The sequence below is a fragment of the Lampetra fluviatilis genome, chromosome 35, assembly GCF_964198595.1.
Source record: "Lampetra fluviatilis chromosome 35, kcLamFluv1.1, whole genome shotgun sequence".
Taxonomy (NCBI): domain Eukaryota; kingdom Metazoa; phylum Chordata; class Hyperoartia; order Petromyzontiformes; family Petromyzontidae; genus Lampetra; species Lampetra fluviatilis.
The window spans coordinates 1,438,511-1,462,909 of NC_136309.1; the positions used below are offsets into that span (position 1 = coordinate 1,438,511).

At 52.6% G+C, this 24,399-nt stretch overlaps 1 protein-coding gene across 2 annotated transcripts in view; it reads right to left on the reverse strand.

Moving 5' to 3' along the window:
* Window positions 1-3,814: 3,814 nt before the first annotated feature.
* ABCA3 (ATP binding cassette subfamily A member 3) overlaps window positions 3,815-24,399 on the reverse strand; it is a 43,078-nt gene continuing 22,493 nt past the window's right edge. The window contains exons 13-31 of one of the 2 annotated variants that reach the window (XM_078872636.1): window positions 24,150-24,304; window positions 22,946-23,101; window positions 22,340-22,550; window positions 21,574-21,724; window positions 20,861-20,959; window positions 19,694-19,874; window positions 18,648-18,981; window positions 17,817-18,102; window positions 17,154-17,358; window positions 16,121-16,340; window positions 15,610-15,768; window positions 13,985-14,157; window positions 13,583-13,717; window positions 12,715-12,909; window positions 10,670-10,857; window positions 10,239-10,409; window positions 9,480-9,664; window positions 8,243-8,316; window positions 3,815-7,468 (exon numbers count right to left, since the gene is read on the reverse strand). In XM_078872636.1, the coding sequence (XP_078728762.1) occupies window positions 7,337-7,468; window positions 8,243-8,316; window positions 9,480-9,664; window positions 10,239-10,409; window positions 10,670-10,857; window positions 12,715-12,909; window positions 13,583-13,717; window positions 13,985-14,157; window positions 15,610-15,768; window positions 16,121-16,340; window positions 17,154-17,358; window positions 17,817-18,102; window positions 18,648-18,981; window positions 19,694-19,874; window positions 20,861-20,959; window positions 21,574-21,724; window positions 22,340-22,550; window positions 22,946-23,101; window positions 24,150-24,304 (3,410 nt within the window). In that variant the 3' untranslated portion in view covers window positions 3,815-7,336. Of the gene's footprint in view, window positions 7,469-8,242; window positions 8,317-9,479; window positions 9,665-10,238; window positions 10,410-10,669; window positions 10,858-10,930; window positions 10,975-12,714; window positions 12,910-13,582; window positions 13,718-13,984; window positions 14,158-15,609; window positions 15,769-16,120; window positions 16,341-17,153; window positions 17,359-17,816; window positions 18,103-18,647; window positions 18,982-19,693; window positions 19,875-20,860; window positions 20,960-21,573; window positions 21,725-22,339; window positions 22,551-22,945; window positions 23,102-24,149; window positions 24,305-24,399 lie in introns of those variants that run through there. The other variant, XM_078872637.1, reaches the window with a different exon arrangement.

Sequence of the window (24,399 nt, forward strand, 5' to 3'; positions counted from 1 at the left end):
TCTATTTGCGTAAAAGTCACTTTAAGATGTTTTCTTGTTCATGTTTTTGTTTGTTGCGGTTGCACCCGATTCAAGAGCCGAATGGCTCACAGGGCTCTACCAAATAAATGAAACTGAAGCTGCGACCTCTCCTTCGTGTTTGCCGATCGGGCATTGGCTCGGGACTGCACTGCTGGAGGGTTTTCACTTTGCAAGTTGTGCGTCAGCTGTCCGCGTCTCCTGCCGTGGCTGGTAAGGAGTGGACCGCGAGCTTCGTGGAAGATCAAAACCGATTAGCTTCAGGTTTTGATCTCCCCGTTTTGGGGTTGAAATTATTACCAAAGACAGCCACAGTTCGCGTCTAAGTGGCTGGGACGTCATCGCAGCGCTTGTGCCAGGCTAGGTGCACCCTGAGGCCACGTGAAGTGTCGAGGGCTGGCTGACAAGAGGTCACGGTAACCAAGCAGGGGCGACGGGTTGACTGAAGGGCCATTGCTCAAAACGTCGCCCGCCGGTTTTCTTTTTCAGGCGCCGTTATGGACGAGTGTGTGCTCGAATGTTCCGTCATTCGCTCTGTGCGGCGCACTTGCAATCTGTAACAATAACGTGACATCCAAATGCAGCCACACCTCAAGATGCTGCGCGAAGGATTGGGACACATCGCACAGGCGAAACGGGTGGATGTGTGGTGTGTACACACAACCACAGAGTGTGCCAACCAAGAGATTCCATTCAAAAGCAGAGAAGAGGAAATATATTGAGCCTGGTCTTGAGGTCCACGACACAGAGGACCGATTGGTCCAGATAAGAGTTGGGAATTGGAGTCTCATTCATGTGGCTGCTGTTGATGTACAGCCAGTGCCGGATTATCCTAGTAGCAAAAGTAGCTACATATGCAGCTACTACTACAACACGTGTAGTAGCAGCTGCTACTACTACAACACGTGTAGTAGCAGCTGCTACTACTACTACACGTGTAGTAGCTAGTAGTAGCCAGAGGTGGGACAAAGTCATTGTTATGCAAGTCCAAGTCGAGTCGCAAGTCATCAAATTCATGACTCGAGTCTGACTCGAGTCCAAGTCACATGACTCGAGTCCACATCTTAGAGGTGGGACAAAGTCATTGTTATGCAAGTCCAAGTCGAGTCGCAAGTCATCAAATTCATGACTCGAGTCTGACTCGAGTCCAAGTCACATGACTCGAGTCCACACCTCTGGTAGTAGCTACTACATATGCAGTAGCTGCTACATATGCAGTAGCTGCTACATATGCAGTAGCTGCTACATATGCAGTAGCTGCTACATATGCAGTAGCTGCTACATATGCAGTAGCTGCTACATATGCAGTAGCTGCTACATATGCAGTAGCTGCTACATATGCAGTAGCTGCTACATATGCAGTAGCTGCTACATATGCAGTAGCTGCTACATATGCAGTAGCTACGGGCCCCGCACTTTCAAGGGCCCTGCTCTAAATGCTTTCATCAAGCTATCAATTCCGTTTCGATTTAAATTCCGGTTCAGTGATTCTGCATTCTCTCTGTTACTATAGTACTACACTGCCTTCAACTTGCATGACCGACTGGGTGTTTAAGGTTAGCGATTGGTCGTATTATTTGGCTGTATAGCAAATGAAAAAATACAATTACTTTACTGTGAAAGTTAAAAATGTGTTTTTATATTTTTTTTAATTTAGGGCCCCTTTATAACATATTCTACAGGCCCCGCACTCGCTTCATCCGGCACCGTGTGCACAGCGATAACTATCATGTTGCAATGCGGCGGTTGAGGCCACGCAACTGTGCGAGAAATGGCAGAGTTTATCGCGATGATGCCTCCTTCGCATCTGTGAATGGGGCATTGAGTCGATAGATGTCCAATGGTGTGTCCTGCGTGACCACAGTGGCACACCGACTGGAGAGCGAACGTGACAACATCTCCTCTGCATCAAGTGTCCGCAACTGCCATCGTTTGTGCAGATACGGATTGTGGCCCTGGAACTTCGCGGACGATCGAAGCCAAGTATCTTCTGCGTCGAGTATAGACGTACAAACTAATTACTTAGGGTGTACACATCACTTGTTGTACTGTATATCAACATTTCTATCGCCTCCGACTCTCGCTGGTGTGTTTTTTTTTCATTTTAGCTTCATGCAAATGAGTTATATTAGATATGTTAATGGAGACCATAACACGACTGTATATTTTAAAAGGTAATTTATAAATTACTCTTGTTACAAGACTATAAATAATGGTTTTAAACAAGTTAAACAACAAAGCAGAACCGCACACCTGCATTGTTATCAACCCAGATTTTTAAAGTCCATTATCAATCAAGGACAGTCATACATTAAACAAGAACCGTTTGAAACTTTTTTTTTGCAATAAGAAACACAAAAATTGCCAAACAACGAGAAGCATATCAATCACACAACCGCAATCGAATACAAAACAAAGATGCGACTAGAAAACGGAATGCCATCTTCGGGTTAAGACGGGCAGATTGGGTTAAGCCTCTTGAGAGAGCACGAACCTCCCCCCATCATTCATTCAAAACAACATCGAATGGCAAATCAATCATCGCGCACAGTCAGCGAAGGGCCGTTGCGCCAAACGTGTGACCTTTTGCGACAGCATTCGCAACAAAAAAACGCTCTCGAGTGATTTGTTTGACCCACGGATCACGGGGGGCTACACCACGTGGGCAGTGCTATTCCTTTTTAGGGTCGCGGTTCGCTCCGATACGTCGTCCGAACGTCGATCACCAACCGAAGTGAGCGCAGTTCCGCTGCGGGAGGTCACGTATCAACACGGGGCGACGTGTCCACACAGCGACAGACGTCTCTCCCTTCGAACGGACGAGTCTGTTAAAATACCCATTGAATGGTGTTAGCCTCTCTTATTAATATTCAGTGCTGGACACACACAGCTGGCAGGACGGATCTGGAACAAAATTCATTGTGGCTGACGGTCACTCTCACTCTGTCCCACCCACCAGTCTCTCCCCACCGAGCGTGGAGGAGAAGAAATGTGCACTGTCCTAGGATGGCGTCCCATTCATCTCACCAAATCAATGGGCCAAGCGGGCATGTCTGCCATATCCGCTCATCGGTCACGATTAAACATTCGATAGAGACTTTAGTGGGGGGGAAAAACATTTCAACAAAATCTTGCCACACGCTAACCACCCAGATTAAAAACAAATCACAATTTCCGGCTAAGTAAGCTACTACAAACCAACAAGGTAGATATGTCTGCATATGTACAATCACTTTCGTTAAATGCTAAATCCCTTTTCATTGCAAGACATTCCACAGCACCGAGTAAAAACAAAAACTAACAAACGCAAGCCCCACGCCTCACCCGAGAGGGCTCAACTCAAATGGTTATGCATGGAAAATCCTTGGCAGGAAAGAAGTTATATTTTATTCCCCAATCGTTGATCTTAGAACAGGCGAGCGAGTGAGAAGCCGGCGGGTTTGTGACGCGTCGTGTGGAGCTCAGACCTCGGAGTTTTAGGGGGCTGCTCCCCCCCCCAAATGTCCTGCTTTATAACGGCTTAAATGCAATACTGTATCCATGTCATACATCCTATAGGCAATTTGATATAATTATAGTCAAAGCACCGCTGTGTATTCTCCACCAAATAATGTGACACATTTTAAAATAATTGTCTTAAGCTTGTTCTGTTTAAATAACCACACTGAATGACAACAATGGAGTGTTTGGCACCGGGCATATGTGATGATGAAAAAAAGGTAAGAAATAGAAGATAGAAAGAAGACACCCCCCCCCCACAACTCGAACACCCCTCAGGCAGATCCCCCCCCCCCCATCAAACTTAATCTGGCCCTGCCGACCACGACCGTGGTCTGAGCTCGCGAGTTCCACGGAAAGCACAAAGATCGGCTCCCTCTCTCGCTCCTCTCTCGCTCCTCTCTCTCGGGCGCGTTGGGCGAACTGTGCGAGTGACGGCCACCAACACGGAACGCCACTGGCTCCACACTTATTTGGCCCAGATGCACAATCGAGACTTTTTTTGAGTTTCGTTTGTCTGCCCAGTGGTCCCGACGGCGATGCTTTCAAGTAATCGCACGCAACTCGCCACTTGCACGCGCACGGCATCGACGTAAGGTGGACGCGATCCTTTTAACGTCGAAAAATCAGCTTCACGTGTCAGCAAGCCGGGGGGGGGGGGCACGTCTGGAACTTTAAGCACAGCCTCGCGCAGGCCTGTATTAGATGTGTACAGTATTTGAATGTTCACAGGTAGCTCCCCCCCCCCCCCCCCAAAGATCAACTTGCTCATCTAAGCTTGTCCTCATTCGTGCAATGGTCCACATTTTCAATTTACCAATCTTCCGCAATTGTATGAAATTTTATTTTTAAAGATATTGCATAAACAGTATTTTATTTTAAAAAAAAACCCGGCACCACGGCTGGAAACGAGAATTGTAATTTGGGAAGCCTGGTCTAAAAGGAACTGGCAGACATGAAGCCCAAATAAATCAGCTCAATGAAATCAAATAGTTCTACGCTCCGATATACACGTATAAAAGTACATATGCTTTAAAATAGAAGTGGTGATGTCGTCACCATTGCACAGCGTCAACTACGAGCACCCCTCAACCTGCTCGCCGCGTGCGGCAAATGCGGTGGGACAAACAACCCCACCGCCGCTCCCCCTGAGCCGACCCGGGCTCGGCACGGCGCCCGATACGGCTCGGTCGCGCAGTGGGGAGAGTGGAAGAGCGTCCGCCGCGTGGAGGATCTCCCACGACACTGCGGGCTTCTCTCAAGCGTCACATCTGCGGAGTGGCTTTCGGTTTTAGAATGACGCTGCACTCGTGCGAACGCACTGCTCGCTGCGCTCGGTGCTCTGGGCACGGGTCGGCAGACCAAATGAACGGAATGCGGCCAGAATTGAGCATCACCCCTGAATTGCACTGCGGTCACACATCGACCTTTCAAGTGTCATTTTAAGTAATTTATCCAACACTTTGACTTGCATTTGTGTGCACGGTTGATATCAGACGTATTTACTGATTGAAGCTCTCTTAAGTCCATTATCGATAAACATGTGTGCTGTTGTTAAATTCTCTTTTGAAAAACACGGTATATTTTCTATTTGCATTGAGTGCTTGATTTTGGTAAAAAAAGACACGTGCCAAATTCACCTAATAGTGGTCCACAAGCTCAACCCATGACAAAAGCCACCAGATATAAAATGGAAAAAGCAACGATATTTTATATCAACGAGCACGGAAATAACCTAAATCCCCAAGGCTGTAACAACAACGTCCCATTTGCACGTCACACAGTTGTATTTACACAGAACCTGATAGCTCCCTTTGAGATCATCAGCCCCCCACACCAGTGTATACTCAACACAAAAACCTCACAATCGCCAAATTGAAGCCGTGTCTTGTGTAGGCTCAATGTGGGCGGAGAATAAGAGGAAATGAAAAAGTTCGGTTTGAGCGACCTCTTGACTGCGCGGCCACAAAATGGGTCACGCGTCAATGCGGACTCTCGTGCCCGAACCCAGCAGGACAATTCCCGAGACGGCGAGTTGCGCATCGAAGCCGTTCGGAGGCGCGCCCCCCTCTACGGGAATGACAGAGACCCACGGACTTGGGCGGCGAGCGCTGTGCACCCACAACGCCATCCACGGCCACGAAGGTGAGCAGAAGCCAAGAGCTGGGGGCTGAAAGGCCGTGCGAGACTCTTGATGTTGGAAGCCCGGCCTCCAATCATGTATAACAGAAAAATTATGTGCACACAAACAACGATCTGCTTTACCCCGTGTAAAGATGACATTTTGGTCAATCAGATTGCGGGGCCTTATGGATCAATCTTTTCCAATAGCTTGCGGTAGCAGACCGATTTCGACTTTCTGCTTCGCGTCAGCATGGTGCAGCCCCATTAAACAAATGCCGCTGGGTTTCCTGACACTTCCGTTCACATGCAGGTGACGCCACAGCGCCATCGGCATGCGAACGGACGCTGGTCCGCTAAAGCCGGCACTCGCACAAAATCCATCACCCTGATTCGATCTTTGATCGAAGGAGGGCTCGAAATCCAACTGCTCAGAGAGAGCCCGATGTGTTGTAGCAGCCGTGCTATGCGGTCAACGCAGCGATATTACGGTGGGCTCTCGTACGCAATGACGAGAGGTGACGTCCAAAGCCAATGGCTCCAACGTCACAACTCCTCGGGTCCACGTGGGGGGCTGGCTTGGACGCAAGCGTATTATAAACTCAGTCCAAACTGGCAATGTTTAAAAGAAAACGTGGAGAGGTGAGAGGGAGTGAGCTATAAACGATCGCATGCGAGAGAATGCCAAAAGTGCAGCTTTCATTACAAATGTGTTCCCAAGCTGTGTGATGAAAGCAGAACGCTGATCATGCCGAGAGACAGCTGTGAAACCGAGGTCATTCATGATGCGTGCACGGATATAACGCAATCCTTTTGACGGGAGTTGGTTCAGATGCAGCATTCCCTCAAAACCTGAACGTGGAAGCAAGACAGTAATGTGAGTACTGTAGCTAAAATTGCTTTATCTATCATCGATTTTTTTAAGTAACTGTGTGCAAAATATACCTTATAGAAGACATCTGTTCATGTAACATCAAACGTATATATATCAGTATATTGAAACAAAAAACTGGAATTTACAGTATGACGACCATATGAGAAAAAGTAACTGAAATTTTCATATCTGAGATCTGCAACATAATTACCGACGAACGTAACTTCATGTCCACCCTGCCAGCGATGGCTGAATTCACGCTTGCACGCGTTAAGTGGCGACAAGAGCGTGAGAAATCAACGATGCTTTCACCGGCGTCTGCAAGGGAAAACGATGTACAGCTCAAATCGCAAACGCTCAGGCACTTCTACTGATGAAAGTGCAAGTGGCATGCACGAGTAGACCGTGTGCGCGCCTGCATGCTTCTCACGCGAAGTGAAATTCATTTTCATTTTAAAAGAACGGGACCGCGTTCGCCGTCGGCGGAAAGGATACGCGGACCCCAAGACGGAAACACTCTTTGTCGAGCGGAGGTCATCGTGCAGTGCAAACAACGCGACAGCCGTCGTCGCGCGTGAATGGACGGAGAGTTGCGGCGACGGCGATTCCAGTGGGTGACGACGGGCGTGGTGGCCGCGTCGCCTTGATGGCTGGGGACGGCGCTTAAACCTGGGTTCACGGGCATTGCTGGCAACGCAGCCTGTCGCCCATCGAGCGAGCGATCGATCGAGCGCCCTCGCCAAAAACAAGCCCAGCCCCTCCCGACGAGGATCTTCAGACGCTGTTTCCCGGGCTGCGGTGACGCGGGGGCGGCAGTGGGGGAGGTCACTCGGGGCGCTCCTCCGTGTGCCGCTGGAAGCGAGCGAAGCCCAGGAAGACCTGCTCCAGGGAGATCTGGCTGATGGAGTAGTCGTCGAGGCAGTAGTCTCGCTTGGCCTTCTCCAGCATCCCAAACACCTGGCGGGGGGACACGTACGAGGGATGAGCGGGATGAATCCACCAATTTTTTTATTTTATTTTACCAGGTAAGGTCCAACTGAGCTTTCTAGCTCTTTTTCAGAAGCAGCAAAATCCACCAGTGGGGTCGTGTTCTGGTGCTGTGGCTTGGCTGCTGCTGTCACTACCCGAGATACCGCAATTCCTGATACCCGCAGGTTATATAAAAGCAACAGTCGTACAGGGTGCTTAAAAATGTTTTTAGCACTTCTGAGAATTTGCCACAAAACCACAACAAATGTGCTGCCCTGGAGACTCTGGCTCTGGAAACCACCTGGAGAAGATTCCAGGCATGTGTTGACAACGATGGCGAACAAGTGGAGACTCTTTGACTTTTTGAAGCTATTAACATGACATTTGCTATCATGTTACAGTGTATTATCCATCCTTTACAACATTGCGATTACAGGATCCCAACATTTTTGGATTGCCTATTTGCAAGCATGACATATTGTACAGTGCATACTATTATTTAAAATAATGAAACAATGTTCAGCCTCTTGGTCAAAATCCACTGTTGGATGAAGGCTTCCCCCGTGCCGTGCCGGTTCTTCGCCGTGCATCACCGCCCTTGGTCACTACAGGATGGCGACAACGGTGAGTTGGAAGGTTGCCACGTGCCACTCAAAAGTCAGCCGTGGCTGGGATCGGTTTGCGAGCGTTGACAGCTTAGAGGAGTGCTCGCGACGCGAGTGCCGTCAACCGTGTTGTTCTGGACGACTGCCGAGTGTGTACCTGGGCCCAACTCATGTCCATGTCGGTCAGGTGGTAGTGAACCAAGCCCTGGTGCTGGTCCTTGAGGATGCTGCCTGCAATCGGAAGGAACAACCCCCACACGACAGACGTAACGTAAAATCAAGAACACAGAAACATCATGTTGCGTGACACGTGATATCTGCATTGGAAACACACGTTTACATTCCTGACAACCCCTTATCAGTGCCTTACCGTATTACAGACCAATTCAAACCTCATTAGTCATCCCGTACCCTTAGAAATCTCAACGTTCATCCTAAAAAGTCCCATCACAAGGAAGAAACACAAACAGACAAAATAAAATTGCCCTATTGAAAGCGCTGTATGCTGTATGGACCTGAAAACTCAATTTCCCTGTACAAGAATACTGGGTAAACCGCATGGGTTGACAGGAATGCATTCAATCGGTGCACTGTGTACTCTGTAACCTGACACTTGGGTCAGCTGCATCTCGCGAGAGCAAATCAAGATGAGACTTTCGGGGTAATTGATTTTTGTACGAATGGATGGCAATGCCAGTTTTACCTCAGTCCAACTCGATACGCACAAATCCATCACATGCTGCAATTACATGGACAGAGTAAATGTCCTTAAGACAGACATAAAACTGTATCCTGTATACAAGTAATTATTATTTACAGGCCTTTGTCAATCAACTGCTGGATGAAGGCATCTCCATGCAGTGTTGTGTCATCGTGGGGGTTGTTTGACCATACGTCACCATGCTGGTTAATTCCAACGCCATTTATCTCCGCTCCTAAGAAGTGCCACGCTACCCAAAACATCAGCCGATTGGATTTTTGCATTTTATCTCTGTGTCTCTGTGTTAAGGCAGGGCTCCCACGATGAGCGTTTTTCTGATTTACTTTTTGTTGACACATCGAGTTTCTCCCGACTTCCCCGGCAGCATTCTGCTGGTGCTGAGGACCCTCCGTTGGCTGTCCCCCCCCCCCCCCCTCCGGACGTGCGTGGCTTGGCATTGTGTCGACTCGACCTTTGTCGTGGTCCATCTGCCGTTCGTCGCTCGTTTCCCTATCAGTCCCCTCCAAATCTTCCTCCACCCCCCTCCCCTATTTACTCGCCAAGTTGTACTCGTTTGCTTTTACGTACAATACTTTCCGCGCGTTCGTTTGCGAGGTCGCCGCAACGCGCCCGCGGCATTTAAATCATCGATCGATCGAAAGAGACGCGAACCGTGAAACCGGCGTTCCGTTACCGGGGAAGGTGGTCTCGACAAAGTGCTTAAAGGGCTGCGTGTCGGCCTGCTCGGCGCGAATGCGCGCCAGCAGCGTGTAGCCGCTGCCGTAGCGCGACTTGAGGTGCTGCTGGCTGCCCAGGCATCGGAACTGCCCGTTCACCATGATGGCGATGCGCGTGCACAGCGCCTCGCACTCCTCCATGCTGGGGAGCGCACGTGGCCAGGAGACGGGGGGGGGGGGGGGGGCGGACAGCGTTTTAACGGGGGGGAGGGGGTGCTCAAAACTTGACAATTCCACCACGTAATATTCCTTATATACACTCTGATATGGCAATAATAATCCAGCCAACATGTACAGGTGTTTGTCAATCCACTGCTGGATGAAGGCCTCTCCAGAATCAATCACGTGCAGTTGTCAAGGGTTTGGTGTCTGCAGTTAAACATTGAGATGAGGTCAAAATGAGAAAGTGGGCATGGCATGTACACTGTAGTAATAATAATAATAATTACTCAAAATTAATCACATTCATGATCATTTGCAGGTGCACACACATATGGGGCCACATGTATAAAGAACAAAGATCCCCCGTATAGCCCTTAACAGACTGTCGGGACAAGTGCTGTTCGCCAGCACCTATGAAGGCCGGCACAGCACACGAGGGGGTGGGTGGCCAGCGCCACGCCCAGCCGCCTCATGACGTGTACGCACACACACGCGCACAGGCACACACGCACACACATGCACACGCGCACACACACGTGCACACACGCACACACCTGTGCGAGGTGATGACGAGAGCCCTGCCCTCCTCGCGCACGCGGCTCAACGCGTCCCACAGCAGCCGCCTCGCCACGGGGTCCATGCCCGTGGACGGCTCGTCCAGGAACACGACGGGCGGAGAGCCCATGAGCGCCACCGCCGTGCTCAGCTTGCGCTTGGTGCCACCGCTGCGTCGGTGAGGAGGCGCCATCCGGGGCACGTGCCACGGCACGGCGGGAGATCGTCAGGCAAGACAAGGGGTGGGGGGGGTTCCAGGGCACAGAACGAAGTGGCAATGCACGAAGGCATCGCTGTAAACCGCTTATCAGCGCCTACCTCATGACAGACCAATTCACACCCTATTGGTCACCCCGGAGCGGCCGCAGTGGCGTGCGTGGCGTGCGTGGCGTGCGTGGCGTGCGTGGCGTGCGTGGCGTGCGTGGCCCACCTGTACGTGCGCACGAGCTTGTCGGCGTACGCCTCGACGAGCAGCGCTCGCAGCGCGTCGTCCACCATGGCCGGGATGAGGCGCTCGGGAACGCCGCGCAGGCGCGCGTACATCCACAGCGTCTCGCGGCCCGTCATGTGCTCGAGCAGCCCGTCAAACTGCGGGCAGTAGCCGATTCGCTGCTGCACCTTGACTCGCAGACACGCGCGCAACCGCGATTCCAGTCAAGACGCGGGATGACGTTACTCCGCCCGTCGTCTTCATCGTTAGCGTCCGTCTCAGTGTCCAGGTACCGCCTGGGTCGCCTGGTAAGTGCATATTTTTTCGTGTTTAGTTTGTTGTCCTCTGATCAGCACGGTTGTGTGCATGTATGTTGAAGTTCCGTCGCACCGTCCGTAACCAACCGACCGTACGAGGCGATAACGTACGGTTCGAAAGAAGTTCAACATACATACATACGTGTTATTTCAAAACTTTTAACTTATGCAATCAATAGTCGAACAAAAAGCTAAATTAAAATCCCGCCATGAATGCGTGCACATCGGTGTCGCGCAGAGGACATCTCACGCCGATAAAATTGGTTTTGATGGCACAGGCCATGAGCCAACATTAAAAGTTCCTGGAGCCCGGTGTCTCGCTTTGATACCGCAAACGAGGAATTTGCTTGCACAGTTTCAACGAGAGAAAATAAATACGGATCGGGGTTTACAACGGTGATGACCTAAGAAGTGTGAACCCCGGCAGGGGTAGACTCTTTTGAGTGTGTCACCCCAAGGTAAGACCTCTGAAATGCCTTCATAGCAACGTCTATGTCCACTCGGTACGTGTCGACGCATCGATTCATCAGAGAAAAAAAATCAATCATATCCCTCACTTTTTGTACGCATCAAATTGCACGTGGCAGAATGTCACCGGTTTAGATTCGTACACGCTGTGTGCAACAGGGCCGTGCAAATACTCTCGCTTTTAAAGATGCCCCCTTTTACTAACGTAGAAAAGTGTAGAGATTTTTTTATTGAATTGGGATCCTAAAACAATTAATCAAATCACAAGAGTGGAAGAGTGACATGTCGATCGTTGACTGTCCATTCAGGACGAGTAGGGAGAGAAGGGTTGTTGCGATCGCTCCGATCCATATATAAAAGAATGAAGAAAAATCAGGCATTTGCATGGCAAGTAAGAAGAATCACGCATTCGCATGGCTGATGTAATGCTACACAACACACGTAGGAAATATTCAATTGTCTTTATGGAAGCCAACCGACAGCTGTCAGGGCAAAACGCGTTTACAGTATTATTTTAGCACTGGTTTGGTTATCCAATTTGTGGGCAATAATTTCATCCACTAGGCCGGTTTTCAATTGGTCTCTAAAATAGCAACACAACTTGATGCTAAAGTTGAGTTCACATTGAATCGCCTTTATCAGAGCTATTGTGCCGCCCCCCCCTCCCTTACCAAACATCCGTGAAAACTACCGAACATCTGTGAAAAACAGCTTAATAGCTCATCGCATTCCTCTAGTATAAAAAATATATATATGAATCTTTTTTCTTATAAGGATTCTGATAAGGACAGACAGAACCAACACGCAAACGCTTTCAACCTCAGCTGGAAAGCGTCAAAGCAAATAAACAAAATAATTATTTACCCCCCTAACTTGCCATGCTCATCGCCTCTAACGTTTTCGCCGCCACCTTCGACCCTCACCACCCTCTTCGACCCTCACCACCCTAGATTTGAAGCTTTCGTGACTGCAAGGATTCATATTCTTAGGTTTTTTCGGTAAAGTCACGTAGGTAAAAACATTAAAATTAATAAAACGGTTCCACCTGAAGACGGAGGCTTGTGTTGCCTCCGAAACGTCGTGATTTTTATTTTATTTTACTTTTATTAATTTTAATGTTTTTACCTACGTGACTTTACCGAAAAAACCTAAGAATATGAATACCTCACCACCCTCTTCGCCTCACGCCTCCCCCCACCACGCCGGAGCCGGGTGCCGCATCCTTGCCGAGGAGCGGCAGGAGGCGGCGGCGGTGCTCACCTTGCGGATGTCGGTGAGGATGCTGTAGCCGCCGATGACGGCGTCGCCCGACGTCACCGTCTCCTCGCCCGTCAGCATCTTGAAGGTGGTCGTCTTGCCGGCGCCGTTGAAGCCCAGCAGGCCGAAGCACTCGCCCGCCGGGATCCCAATGCTGATCCCGTCCACGGCCACCAGCGGGTTCTTCACCCCGTACACCTGTTGGAGGTCATCGGCGTCATCGCTCGGGGTCATCGCTCGGGGTCATCGCTCAGGCTCGCTCAATGTCACCGTTCACGGTTCACGGTCGTTCCTTTTACGGTGGTCGTGATTGTTCAGGTTCACTGTTCAGGTTCATTCTACACGTTCATCGCCGAGCTATCATTTGCGATAGCCAGGTCGCTTCTGAAAAAGAGCTATGTCGCTCAGTGGTCCTTATCCGGTAAAATAAAATAGTTTCAAGTAGTTTTTAAGAAAGGAGGTTTATCTACTTGTGTTTTTGTCATGGTATACGCACACGTGCAGCCCTTTTGCCAATCCACTGCTGGATGAGGGGCTCCCCACGTCCCTGCGTGTCGCGGGAGTTACTTTCGTCATACTTCACCACGCTGGTCAGCACCAGACGGTGAAGGCCGAGGCAGCGCAGACGTGGGAGACCCAAACTGCAGCACAACAATGGAATATGCCGCGCCGCCCTCTGCTGACCACCACGTTAACCCCACAGCCTATGACACCTGTCGCTCACTGTCCAGGCTCAAGCCTGCGTAGCTTCAGCCTCCAAGATCTGACACGACCGGGCGCATTTCTGGTGAATGGATCCCAGGAAAGGCTGAGAGAAGCGCCGCTCGCCAGGGCCCCAGATCCCCAGCCCCCCCCCCTTGCATCTCCTGACCTTGCGCAGGTCCTTGACGACGAGCTGCTCGGAGAGCACGGCCGCGGAGACGCTGGCCACGCGCAGCCGCTCGCGAGCCACGTCCTCGTCCTCCTTGCTCTCCTGCACCGGCACCTGCGCGTCGCGCGCCCTCCACTGCGGCGCACGCACGCACACGCACACACACACGCACACACGCACACACGCACGCACGCACGCAACAGTTTGACGACACTGAATGGTGACTTTCTTTGATTTTGTAATTATCTTTATCGCAAATTTGTGCGATCACGTCGTGGGACAAAATAATCTTTGGGATCTCTCCGAGCCCCGACCGCACGGCAGCAGAGGTCTGATAACAGCGGCGACACAAATCAAACAAAAAAAACATCTCCAGATCCACGCGGCCCGGGAAACACTCACCCAGGGGTGGCGGTGGCACAGGTTGCGGCAGAGCCGCGCCACGCTGCGGAAGGCGTTCAGCTCCAGAAGGAAGACGAGCAGGAGGTAGGTGGCGCCCTGCACGGCCATGAGCGTCAGGTAGCGCCCCACGCCGTACGGCTGCCACGCCAGGTAGTCCAGCTGGTATGTGATGTCTGTTGCGGCGCGGTGCGGGAGGTGAGGGGCGGGGGAGGGGAACGACGGCGACGACATCATGAACATGTTGCCGTCGTGCTCGTCAAGGAGCGTCAACCATCATCACGTGAGCTCTGGTCATCCTCGCTGCAGCAGCAGCAGCGGCTTTTGGCTAACCATCGAACAAAGACGGTCACAGCATCGCGCACTTTCAGATGCGTTTCTGTGGCTGTCTGGAACGCTCTTCCTTCTGATATTAGGAAGCCACTGGAGCTATGCAATTTTAAATCATCATCTAGATTTTTACAAACATACATACACAAGCACTCATCGCCAGCATCGTCGACGTCAACAAGCAGCTTCGAGTTCAAGTTGCAAGTTCATTTCGTGTAACCAGGTGACAACTTGAAAGACCAGGAGAGAGCCGCATTGGTGAGAGTGAGCTGGGACATTAGGTGGCAGGACAGGGGTGGGGGGGAGCGATGCTGCTGCTGTGTGAGTAACGGCAAGTAATGATTTGTGGGTTATTTTGGAATCTAGTCTCCTGATGCCGGTGCACATAGACCGACACTCTTTTGGGTGCCACAGTGGCAAGATGTTAACTACCTCGCCTGGTATACAGGAGGCCGTGGGTTCGATCCCAACTATGACACCAGTACGTGTGGAGTCTGTATGTCCTCTGGTTTTTCCCTCCATATTTAGAAACACGCGTTTTAGAGTAATTTGGCTGCTATAAATGTCCACGTGATGAGCCACTTCGTTAAGCTATCATTCGTGATAGCCAGGCCGCTTCTGGTAAAAAGAGCTACAGAGCTCAGTGGGCTTTACCTGGTAAAATAAAAATAGTCTCGTTTGAGTTTTTGAGATTTTGCATATGTCATCAGGGGATGTTTGAAGAAGAAGGCACGTAGTCAGTAGTATTATTGTGGTTATTATACGCCGCAGTAATAATCACCGCTAAGATTCTAGGATTCGAACCGTCAACCTCCGTCACAAGGGGCGAAAGCGCTATTGCTGGACCATGACGCAGGATGCGTCAGTTTGACACGAGGTGCATGTGCCAAGACCGAGACTCAAATTGAGTCTGGATAAATGTATCAGCTCAGTGCTGTTGAATGTGCAGTCGTGGTGCTGTTAAGTCGGCACACACCCAGTGAGAATTTAGAGAATGTTCATCCCCACACCAAGTGAAAGAATCGGTTCGGTATAAACCAGTGCTTGCTAATCTTTACTGCAGCCTTGCATCCCTTTGGTATTCCATCGTACATGTAAAAAAAATACACAGGTTTTATGAAGCAAATGAATTGTACTTACGTGCCCGTGCTCAATTTGTGTTTCGATGGTTTACTTTCTAAAAACATCTGGACGTGTCTCGCACCCCCACAAAGGGCATCTCGCACCCCCAGGTGTCGCGTGCGCGACAGTTTAAAGAACCGCTGCTCGAAGCGAACCGCGTGGGTGCCGGGTCTCACTGTTTTTGCGGCACAGGATTTGCGCCAGGATGCTGCTGTTGCAGATCTGGATGAACTGGTAGTTCTCGTAGAAGTAGTTGAGGGACTGGCCCAGGCAGTAGTTGGGCAGCATCAGAAACACCTTGTCCAGGGTGTGGCACAGATCGAGGAGCCCCAGCTCTGCGCGCAGGGGAGAGACGAGATGCTGTGACCCTGACAGCGGCGGGCGGCCCCCAGGGCTAAAGGCCACGCGCGTAAGTTTACGTTGACTGTGGGCACACAGCACAATGACCAAGGCGGAAAACGCAAAGAGCTGTGGGAATGTTTAAACGAGAACTACTTCACCTCGGGTGCGATACCACAGGGGCTGCGCAACGAAAAAAACCCGTCGACCCGAGTTCGATTCCCGCTCGCGGCAATAAACGTGCGATGTACCCAGAAAATTGACGAAGTGGCTAACGAGCAAAGGAGAGCGGCGAGCGCGGCGCCGTCCGGAGTGGACGGGCCGAGGCGCCCGGAGGGCCGGGAGCACCTGGAATGCGCAGGATGTTGACGGAGAGGAAGCTGGCGGTGCCCGAGAGGACGTTGAACATGCTGAGGCGGGTGTAGGCGGTCGCCGAGGAGCTGAAGAAGTTCTGCAGCAGGTACATGAGCGGGATGACGGCCCAGCCGTACAGCAGCAGGATGAGCAGCACGAGCAGCAGGTGCGCGCCCGCCGTGTACGCCTTCACCTCGAAGCCCAGGAACACCAGCTGCGGGGCACACACGCGCAACCACGCGCACGCACGTGCATGTGTGTGACCTGTGTGTGTCACTGTATGTGTCAATGTGTGTGCGCGCGCGCACGCACGGACACCGCAAACACACGCGCAACCACGCGCATGCAAGCGTGCTCATTCACGCGTGCGCGCACGCACGGCGCAAGCAAGCAAACACGATTGCACATGCACACATATACACGTGCACGCATACTCGTGCATACATATATACACACACACGCATATACGTGCAAACACACACACACAAATGCACGCACACACACACACGTGCATGCATTCTTGCAACTTCACTTACTTTTCTTAACAGCTAATATGGCATCTCTCTAACTTGCGTACGTTCTCCAATCCACGGGTTCCTCTTCCTGTCTCTCAGTCTATTTCCAAACAATGCACCTCTTCCACATTTCTTTTGCGTACTTTTCAACACTTAACACGCGAACAGAAAGAGCAGAAAATGGGGCTACGAAGAACCACGTAAAACTAAACGATGGACGTAGAAGCGTGTAGGCAAAACCGCGTAAAACTAAACACCGCATACGGAAAAACGCGTAAACTCAAAACTACGTACAGAGACACGTACAAGCTTAACCGCGTTCACTAAACCACGTGCAGAGAACCGCGAACACTAAACCGCGTGTGCAATGTCGCGCCCGCGGCTGCCGCGTGGGCGACGTCAAGTGCCGGCAAGGGGGCAGGCGGTGTAACGTGTGCGCGCGTGCGCACGTTCAACTCCTTGCTCTCGCGCCGAGCGTAGCCAACCGTGCCAACACGCGGGCAGACGCGTACCAGGATGCAGCAGCAGGGGATCATGTAGTTGAAGAGGTCCCAGAGCAGCGCGGTGAGCCAGTAGGAGACGGCGCGCACGCCGCTCACCAGCTGGATGTGCTTGGCGCGGGTGGCGCGCTCCGTCACCAGCAGCAGGGCGAAGGTGCTCGCCAGCGACGCCAGCCCGTACATGAGGTTGAAGGCCACCGCGAAGCCCGTCTGGCCCCTGCACAGTCGGGGAGGACAGGTGTAGAAAGGGGGGGGGGGGGGGGGCGGGATAAAGGATTTGTATGTACAGCGTATTCTTGGTTCTTTCGGTAAAGTCACGTAGATAAAAAATAAAAATTAATAAATTGAAAATAATAAAAGCAAAAAACCCACGACGTTTCTATTGCAACACAAGCGGTCTTCATTAGGCGGAGAGAAAAGAGGGGGCAAGCCTCCAAATGCAATTGCTTGTGAGAGTTTCCCAAGTGAGTGGGCGAGGGACGAGAGCTGGGAGGAGGAGAGCCACTCCTCCTCCTCCCAAGTGACCTGGCCACAAATGACAGCTCAACAAAAAGTGGCTTATCATGTGGAAATTTCTAACGGCAAAATAATCTTACTAATCCTACGTTTGACTTGTCACGACGGATGGTTGGACGGATGAACGGGTGGTGGTTTTTTGCGTGGCGCGGCGCTCACTCGTGGAACTGGTCCATGGCGCGCTCGGTGACGTTGCGAGGCAGCGGGTAGTTGCGCACGGAGATGGAGTGGTTGGCCCCGACGGCGTGCCTCAGCAGGGCGTTGTCGACGAGCAGCAGGGCGGTGGCCGGCGTGTGGAAGCCCTGCCCGTTGAAGAGCGCCGTGACGCTCACGCCGCCACTGCCGTTCGCTCCTGCTCCGGCCACGGCCGCCCCCACGACGCAGTGCGTGTTGAAGGAGCCGCCCTCCGCCTCCGCATTGTCCACCAGGTAGTCCCAGATGTCGCCTGCAACGCGGAGAACGAACCGCACCGCTTGCTTAACGGCTGCTTCCTTTTCGCAGCCGCTCGCTGGATTCGTCTCGGAGAGCAATAATAATAGAGACAAACGTGACATGTCAAGTGACATGACCACATTGCGTATATCAAGCACGGTCTTGATTTCGAACGCTTGACATCTCCAGGGGCGGCACGCGACACAAATCACGTAGTGGCGGTGGGCACACAAGGTTACTAAGCCGCACCGCTTTGCGTGCATTTACATTTTTTCATGAACAATGCACTTTTAAAACTAGATTGAAATCTCATTTCGTTAGAACTGCTTGTTGTTGTGATTAGTTTGTTGTCCTTCCCCAGCACCTCCGATTTGCACGTACGGCACGAAAGAAGTTCCACATACTGTACATACTTCAAATTTGTGTCATGCAGCCACAAAGAATGCACCAAAAAGGAATGCAACTGTCAGATGGAGGCCGTCTAAATCTTTGGGTTGCAGCTTCATGCAATGAACCCGAACGGAAACGAGAGAGTAAGAACCCCGCGCGTCGCCGCACCTCCCGGGTACTTGACATCGTCGTTGACAAACACGGCCGTGGCCGTCCGCATCTCTGCGACCTGCCGCCGGTACTCGAGGGCGACGCTCACGGCCTCCGGCCCAGCGCCGGGCGCCAGCGCGTACGGCACGGTGACGTGGGCGCCGTAGCGCGCCAGCGACAGGTCGAGGGACGGGGAGTCGCGCGGGCCGGGCAGCGTGCGCGCCACCACCAGTGCCACCGTCGTGAAGATGAGCGGCACCAGGAACTGCGCCACCATCACCTTCCAGTTGCGCCAGCAGTAGACGGCGCGCTTGAGGAACATGGCGCGGCACTGCTGCAGCAACAGCCACATCTGGGCGCGGGTGAGAACGTGGGGCGGAAAAACGGGACGCGTATATTAAGTTACTAAATGTCCCATAAACTATTAACTATTTTTGTTTATTTGACCAGGTAAGGCCCACTGAGCTATACGGCTATTTTTCAGAAGTGACCTGGTCACAAATTACAGCTTCAGCGAAGTGGCTTATCATGTGGAAATGTATAGCAGCCGGTTACTCTAAACGAATGTTGATTCTAAATGTGGAGGACCCGGAGAAAAATCCAACAGGACTACAGGGAGAACATGCATACTCCAAATATACAGCAGGCGTCAAATATACAGCAGGCGTCAAACCCACGACCTCCTGTATACCAGGCAAGGTAGTTAACCTTTCGCCACCGTGGCGTCCTGTTGGCTGGGACAATAACGGTGGCTTCAATAAGGCTGTGCCAGTTATATCTGTGAGAAAATTTGCGAAAATCGAGATTTTCTTTGTCCCAGTTTTAACATTTTACAAAACGCAATCATTGGTGACGAGACTGAGACCACCAACTCGCGACACTTGACATCCCAGGCGAGGTCACGGTGGCTGAAGCCCAGGGTCTCTGCGGTGCGAGTTGACCTCAAAAGCCACCGCCCGACCACCTCACAACTCGCCGCACACGGGATCCCAGGTTAAGCAGGGGGCGGCCGAAACCCGGATTCCAACCCAGGCTTCTCAGCGGCACCCGGCCCATTCACGCACCCCGGTGTTGAGCTTGATGCTGGACAGGTCCTCGGAGACCAGGGTGCTCGTGTCGTCCATGGAGGCGCTGATGCTGTCGGTCTCGGCCGTCAAGTCATGCATGCGCCGCTCGTGCTGGTAGTGCAGGTGCGGCAGCTGCCTGGCCTGCGCGTCCAGCGCTGAGTCGGCGAGCTTGCCCACGCTGCAGGGGCGCGGACGCACACAAGGAGCCGGCCCCGCCGCTATCGTCCAATGAAACCACGACGGCAAAGGGGTGCCGACACGGCCTGGCAGGCGAGCGTTCGCCGCCTGCTGCTGCAGAGGTTCACGGTTCAAATCTGGCAGTTGACCCGGTTATAGCCAGGGGCGTACCGACCACGACAAAGTGTCGTCTGCTTCGCGGTAGACGTTCGAGATCCCTCGATGCCATTTGCGAGGGAAGGACATCGCGTGCCGGTGTCAGGGTCAAAATTTGCCAAGTTTTTTATTAAAATTAACCCGCCGACTACTCAATTAGTAACTTACAAAGCAATCATCGCCCACCACTGCCAGATTAATGCCCCTCACCAGGCCAGGTGGTGAGTCACCTTGTGCCCACAGGGACAGCTGCCACTGGGGGTGCCCTTTGCAATGCGATGTAAAGCGCTCTGAGAAGATGCCCCAGAATGTAGGGCGCAATATCAAAGAAACAAATAATAATCATTCATAACAAACACTGCACCACTCAGTTGGTTAACGGATGTCATTCACTGAATGAGATTTCTACGATTAATGAATGAGCCCATTTGTTAAATGGGCTCATTGTGGGTGTTTGGCCCCAGTTGCTTCGTCCCAGGCAGTACTGCTCTCCCTGCCACGCTTCCCTGATCGCCCCCCCCCTCACCAATCTTCTACCACAATGTAGTTTGCCTTTTTGACTTTTGCAAAGTATCAAGGGTGCGATTCCATGTTGACGCATTACTTTTTGTAATGGGTGGTCTCCCCAAATGATTGGTAACAAATCAAGAGAATCTTATAAACCATTGGAAATCATTACTCAAAAAAATACATCCGTGACCTTTACGCAGTTAGTCATCGAGACGCTGGCGTTACAGCGTGTTCGGCGGCGTGGGCACAAGGGGCCCCCCCCCGGGGCCCCCCCCCCCCACCACCACCGTGGTAGCCGCGCCCCCTGGCGGCCATGCTCACCGCAGGAACACCTCCTCCATGGTGGTGACCGACACGCCGTAGCTGTTGATGCCCAGCTCGTCCCGCCGGCGCTCCAGCTCCGTGAAGAGCCCCTCGAACCTGGGCCCGGGGAGAGCATTCACTTACAAACACGCAGCAGCAACAAAGACGTTCACGCGCTGTACCAGGCGCTCATCTCAGGGTGGGTTGACCCAGGTGGAGGCCCAGTTCCAGAGCAGCAACTCTATGACCTCGTCTCATATCGCTGTACGGGAATGGTGGGCACGTCCTGAGGTCGGATATATACCGTGTGCGGCTCAGTGGGGTTTCGGGGGTAGGGTGTGGTAATACAATGGTGGGGTGTGCGGCGATGGTGGAGTGCGGTAGTGTGGTGTGATGGATGGCAGGGTGCGATGTTAAAGTATGATGGTAAAATGCCGTAGTGGGATAATGGAGTGCGTTGTAGGGTACGTGTGCGTGTGTTGAACTTCTTTCGCACCTCACGTAGCCACCTGTGCTAATGGGAGGTGCGGGGGAAGGACAACACTGGACATGGGGTGCGATGGTGGGGTTTGATGGTGGGGTGCGGGAGCGTGATGATGGGGTGCGATGGTGGGGTGCGATGGTGGGGTGCGATGGTGGGGTGTGACGATGGCGTGCAGTGGCAGGGTGCGACGGCGTTGTGCGGTGCCGTGGTGGTGGGGTGCGGCAGCGTGTGCGGTGGGGGCTGGCACCTGTGGGAGGTGTCGGCTGGCATGATGTAGGCGAGCTCGGCGCCGGCGTTGCTGGAGAGGTTGGCCTCCGGCACGTGGCTGTGCACGAGCTTGGAGATCCACGCGACGTCCGCCTCCGGCTGCTTCACCACCACCATGTGGTACCCGGCCCCTGCGGACGAGAGAAAACCACGCATTTCGTGATACGTTTATTAACAACAACAACAAACAGAATGGTTACAGCACAGCTCAATTGCTCATGCATGTTGCACGTTGAACTTAGTTTAACACGGCGGCTTTCGCCTGCCCCCGGAGCAGACGAGCAATCGTCCCCCCCACCCCCCCCAACCGTGCCCCCAGGGACAGACAGGCACTCCCTCCTCACTGGTACCCTGTGGCATAATTAGCCCTCCCTCCCCCCGTGCCCCCGGGGCAGACGAGCACTCCCCCCCCGTGCCCCCGGGACAGACGGGCACTCCCCCCCCCCGTGCCCCCGGGGCTGATGGGCACTCCCCCCTCCCCGTGCCCCCGGGGCTGATGGGCACTCCCCCCCCCCCCCCGTGCCCCCGGGGCAGACGGGCACTCCCCCCCCGTGCCCCCGGGGCAGACGGGCACTCCCCCCCCCCCGTGCCCCCGGGGCTGATGGGCACTCCCCCCTCCCCGTGCCCCCGGGGCTGACGGTCACTCCCCCCCCCCGTGCCCCCGGGGCTGATGGGCACTCCCCCCTCCCCGTGCCCCCGGGGCTGACGGTCACTCCCCCCCCCGTGCCCCCGGGGCAGGCGGTCACCGTATTTGCGCTTGAGGAAGAGCGACGAGCCGCAGCACTGGAGGCGTCCGTGTGCGACGATGGCGACGCGGTCCCCCAGCACGTCGGCCTCCTCCATGAAGTGCGTGGTGAGCAGCACGGTGCGGCCCGCGCGCTGCCGCTGCAGCAACTCCCAGGTGGCGCGGCGAGCGCACGGATCCATGCCCGACGTCGGCTCGTCCAGCAGCACCACCTGGCGGACACGCTCGCTCGTTTAGTCGCCAGTTCATTCGTTCGTTTCGTAACACATTCGTTTGGAATGTGGACATCGGATTCCTCCAGTCTAAATTCATTTTCTGATTCTGATTTGTCTGGTAGCACCATCTGGATATGCAATCATTCATGTACTCACTCGCACATTCACTTATTCATTTAGCAGCAACAACAACAACCGCCATTCGCCACTAAGTGACGAAGACGTCACCACGGTGCTTGTACCGGGCTATGTGCACTTAATTTAGCAGTAGCACCACCTGTACCCACACTCACCGATTAATTTACTCATTCGCTCACATGCCGATTTCTCAAGTCACCCGCGCGATCGTCCTAGATATGACGATGACGATCGGGCGGCGGCGGCGCTGGCACCTTGGGGTCGCCGATGAAGGCGATGCCGATGGAGAGCTTGCGCTTCATGCCGCCAGAGAGCGCCGAGGCGCGCGCCTTCCGCTTGTCCTCGAGCTGCAGGGCGGCGAGCATGGCGCTCACCTCGTCCGGCACGCGCTCGTACGGGCAGCCCTTGAGCTGCGGCAACACGCGCGCGGGACCGGAGCGGTCTCACGACGAACTCAACGAGGCCGAAGCTCGAGTGAAGTCGGGCAACTTCCCGGCGAACGTTTGGCGAGTAACGGCGGTGGTTCTACCCCTTTTGCTGTGCTCATCATGGGCAGCGACTCTTAATCTCTGGGTAAAGAAACGTTGAAATAGTCCAGACGACCGAGTGGCTCAGAGGTCAGATCATCGAGATCCCGGGTTTGAATCTGGGTTGTAACCCTCGGTCCGCAATTAAACCTCAGCGCAGCGAGTTGATTGTCTCAACTCGGTCACCAAAGACTGCATGAAAAAAAATCTTCACGGTAAATTTGCTTCTGCGCTCAATTTGTATGCATGTTGAACTTCTTTCGCACCATACGTAGCCAACCATGCTAATGGAACGATACATTTCAATTTCGCAGCCTTTGCAACACAAATTACTCTCAAATGCAGGGCACGTCGACAACAGTCAGAGGTAACTTTGCGATATCAGCTTCCACGGGCCGTTCTCAAACACGGGAGGTTTACACCGCTCCGTGAGATCTGAACAGATATTTCATCTCCAATCGGATTGCATGGGGAAGAAGAAATTATAAACAAGGTTTGTTTTTGGGTTAGGGCGCATGAATATAAAGGTGTCATAAATGTGTAACGACACATTTGTGTCATAACGACACATTGATATTCACGCGATGTAACCCACAAAAAATACGCTTTATTATGGATAATATTGGTCGGAAAAGTCAAAGTGTGAAACCGAATGACAAACGCTTTTAAAACAGATTGAAGATCTTTTTTTCTATTCTCGGTTCTTTCGGTAAAGTCACGTAGACGGGAAATAATAAAATAATAAACATATAAAAAATAAAAATAATTATTTTATTACTTCCCTTCTACGTGACTTTACCAAAAGAACCAAGAATATGAATCCCTGCAGTCACGAAAGCTTTAAATCAAAATCTTTTTTTCTCCTTTCTTTTCTCCTTGCAACAATCTCGTTCCCTCCTCCACTCGCTGCTGGGCCCGTCGGCGGACGCACCTTGGCGAAGAAGGAGAGGTGCTCCTCCACGGTGAGGTCGGGGAACAGCACGTCGTGCTGCGGGCACAGGCCCAGGCTCTTGCGCACGAGCGTCATGTCGTAGCGGATGTCGTAGCCGTTGACGAGCGCCGTGCCGCCACTCGGCGGGAAGAGGCCTGCGCGGACGTCACGCACGGCTCCGTCAAGGTACTAAACTCGGAATTGTCATAATCTCCATATTTATATAAAAGGCAAAGTTGTGATTATGTGT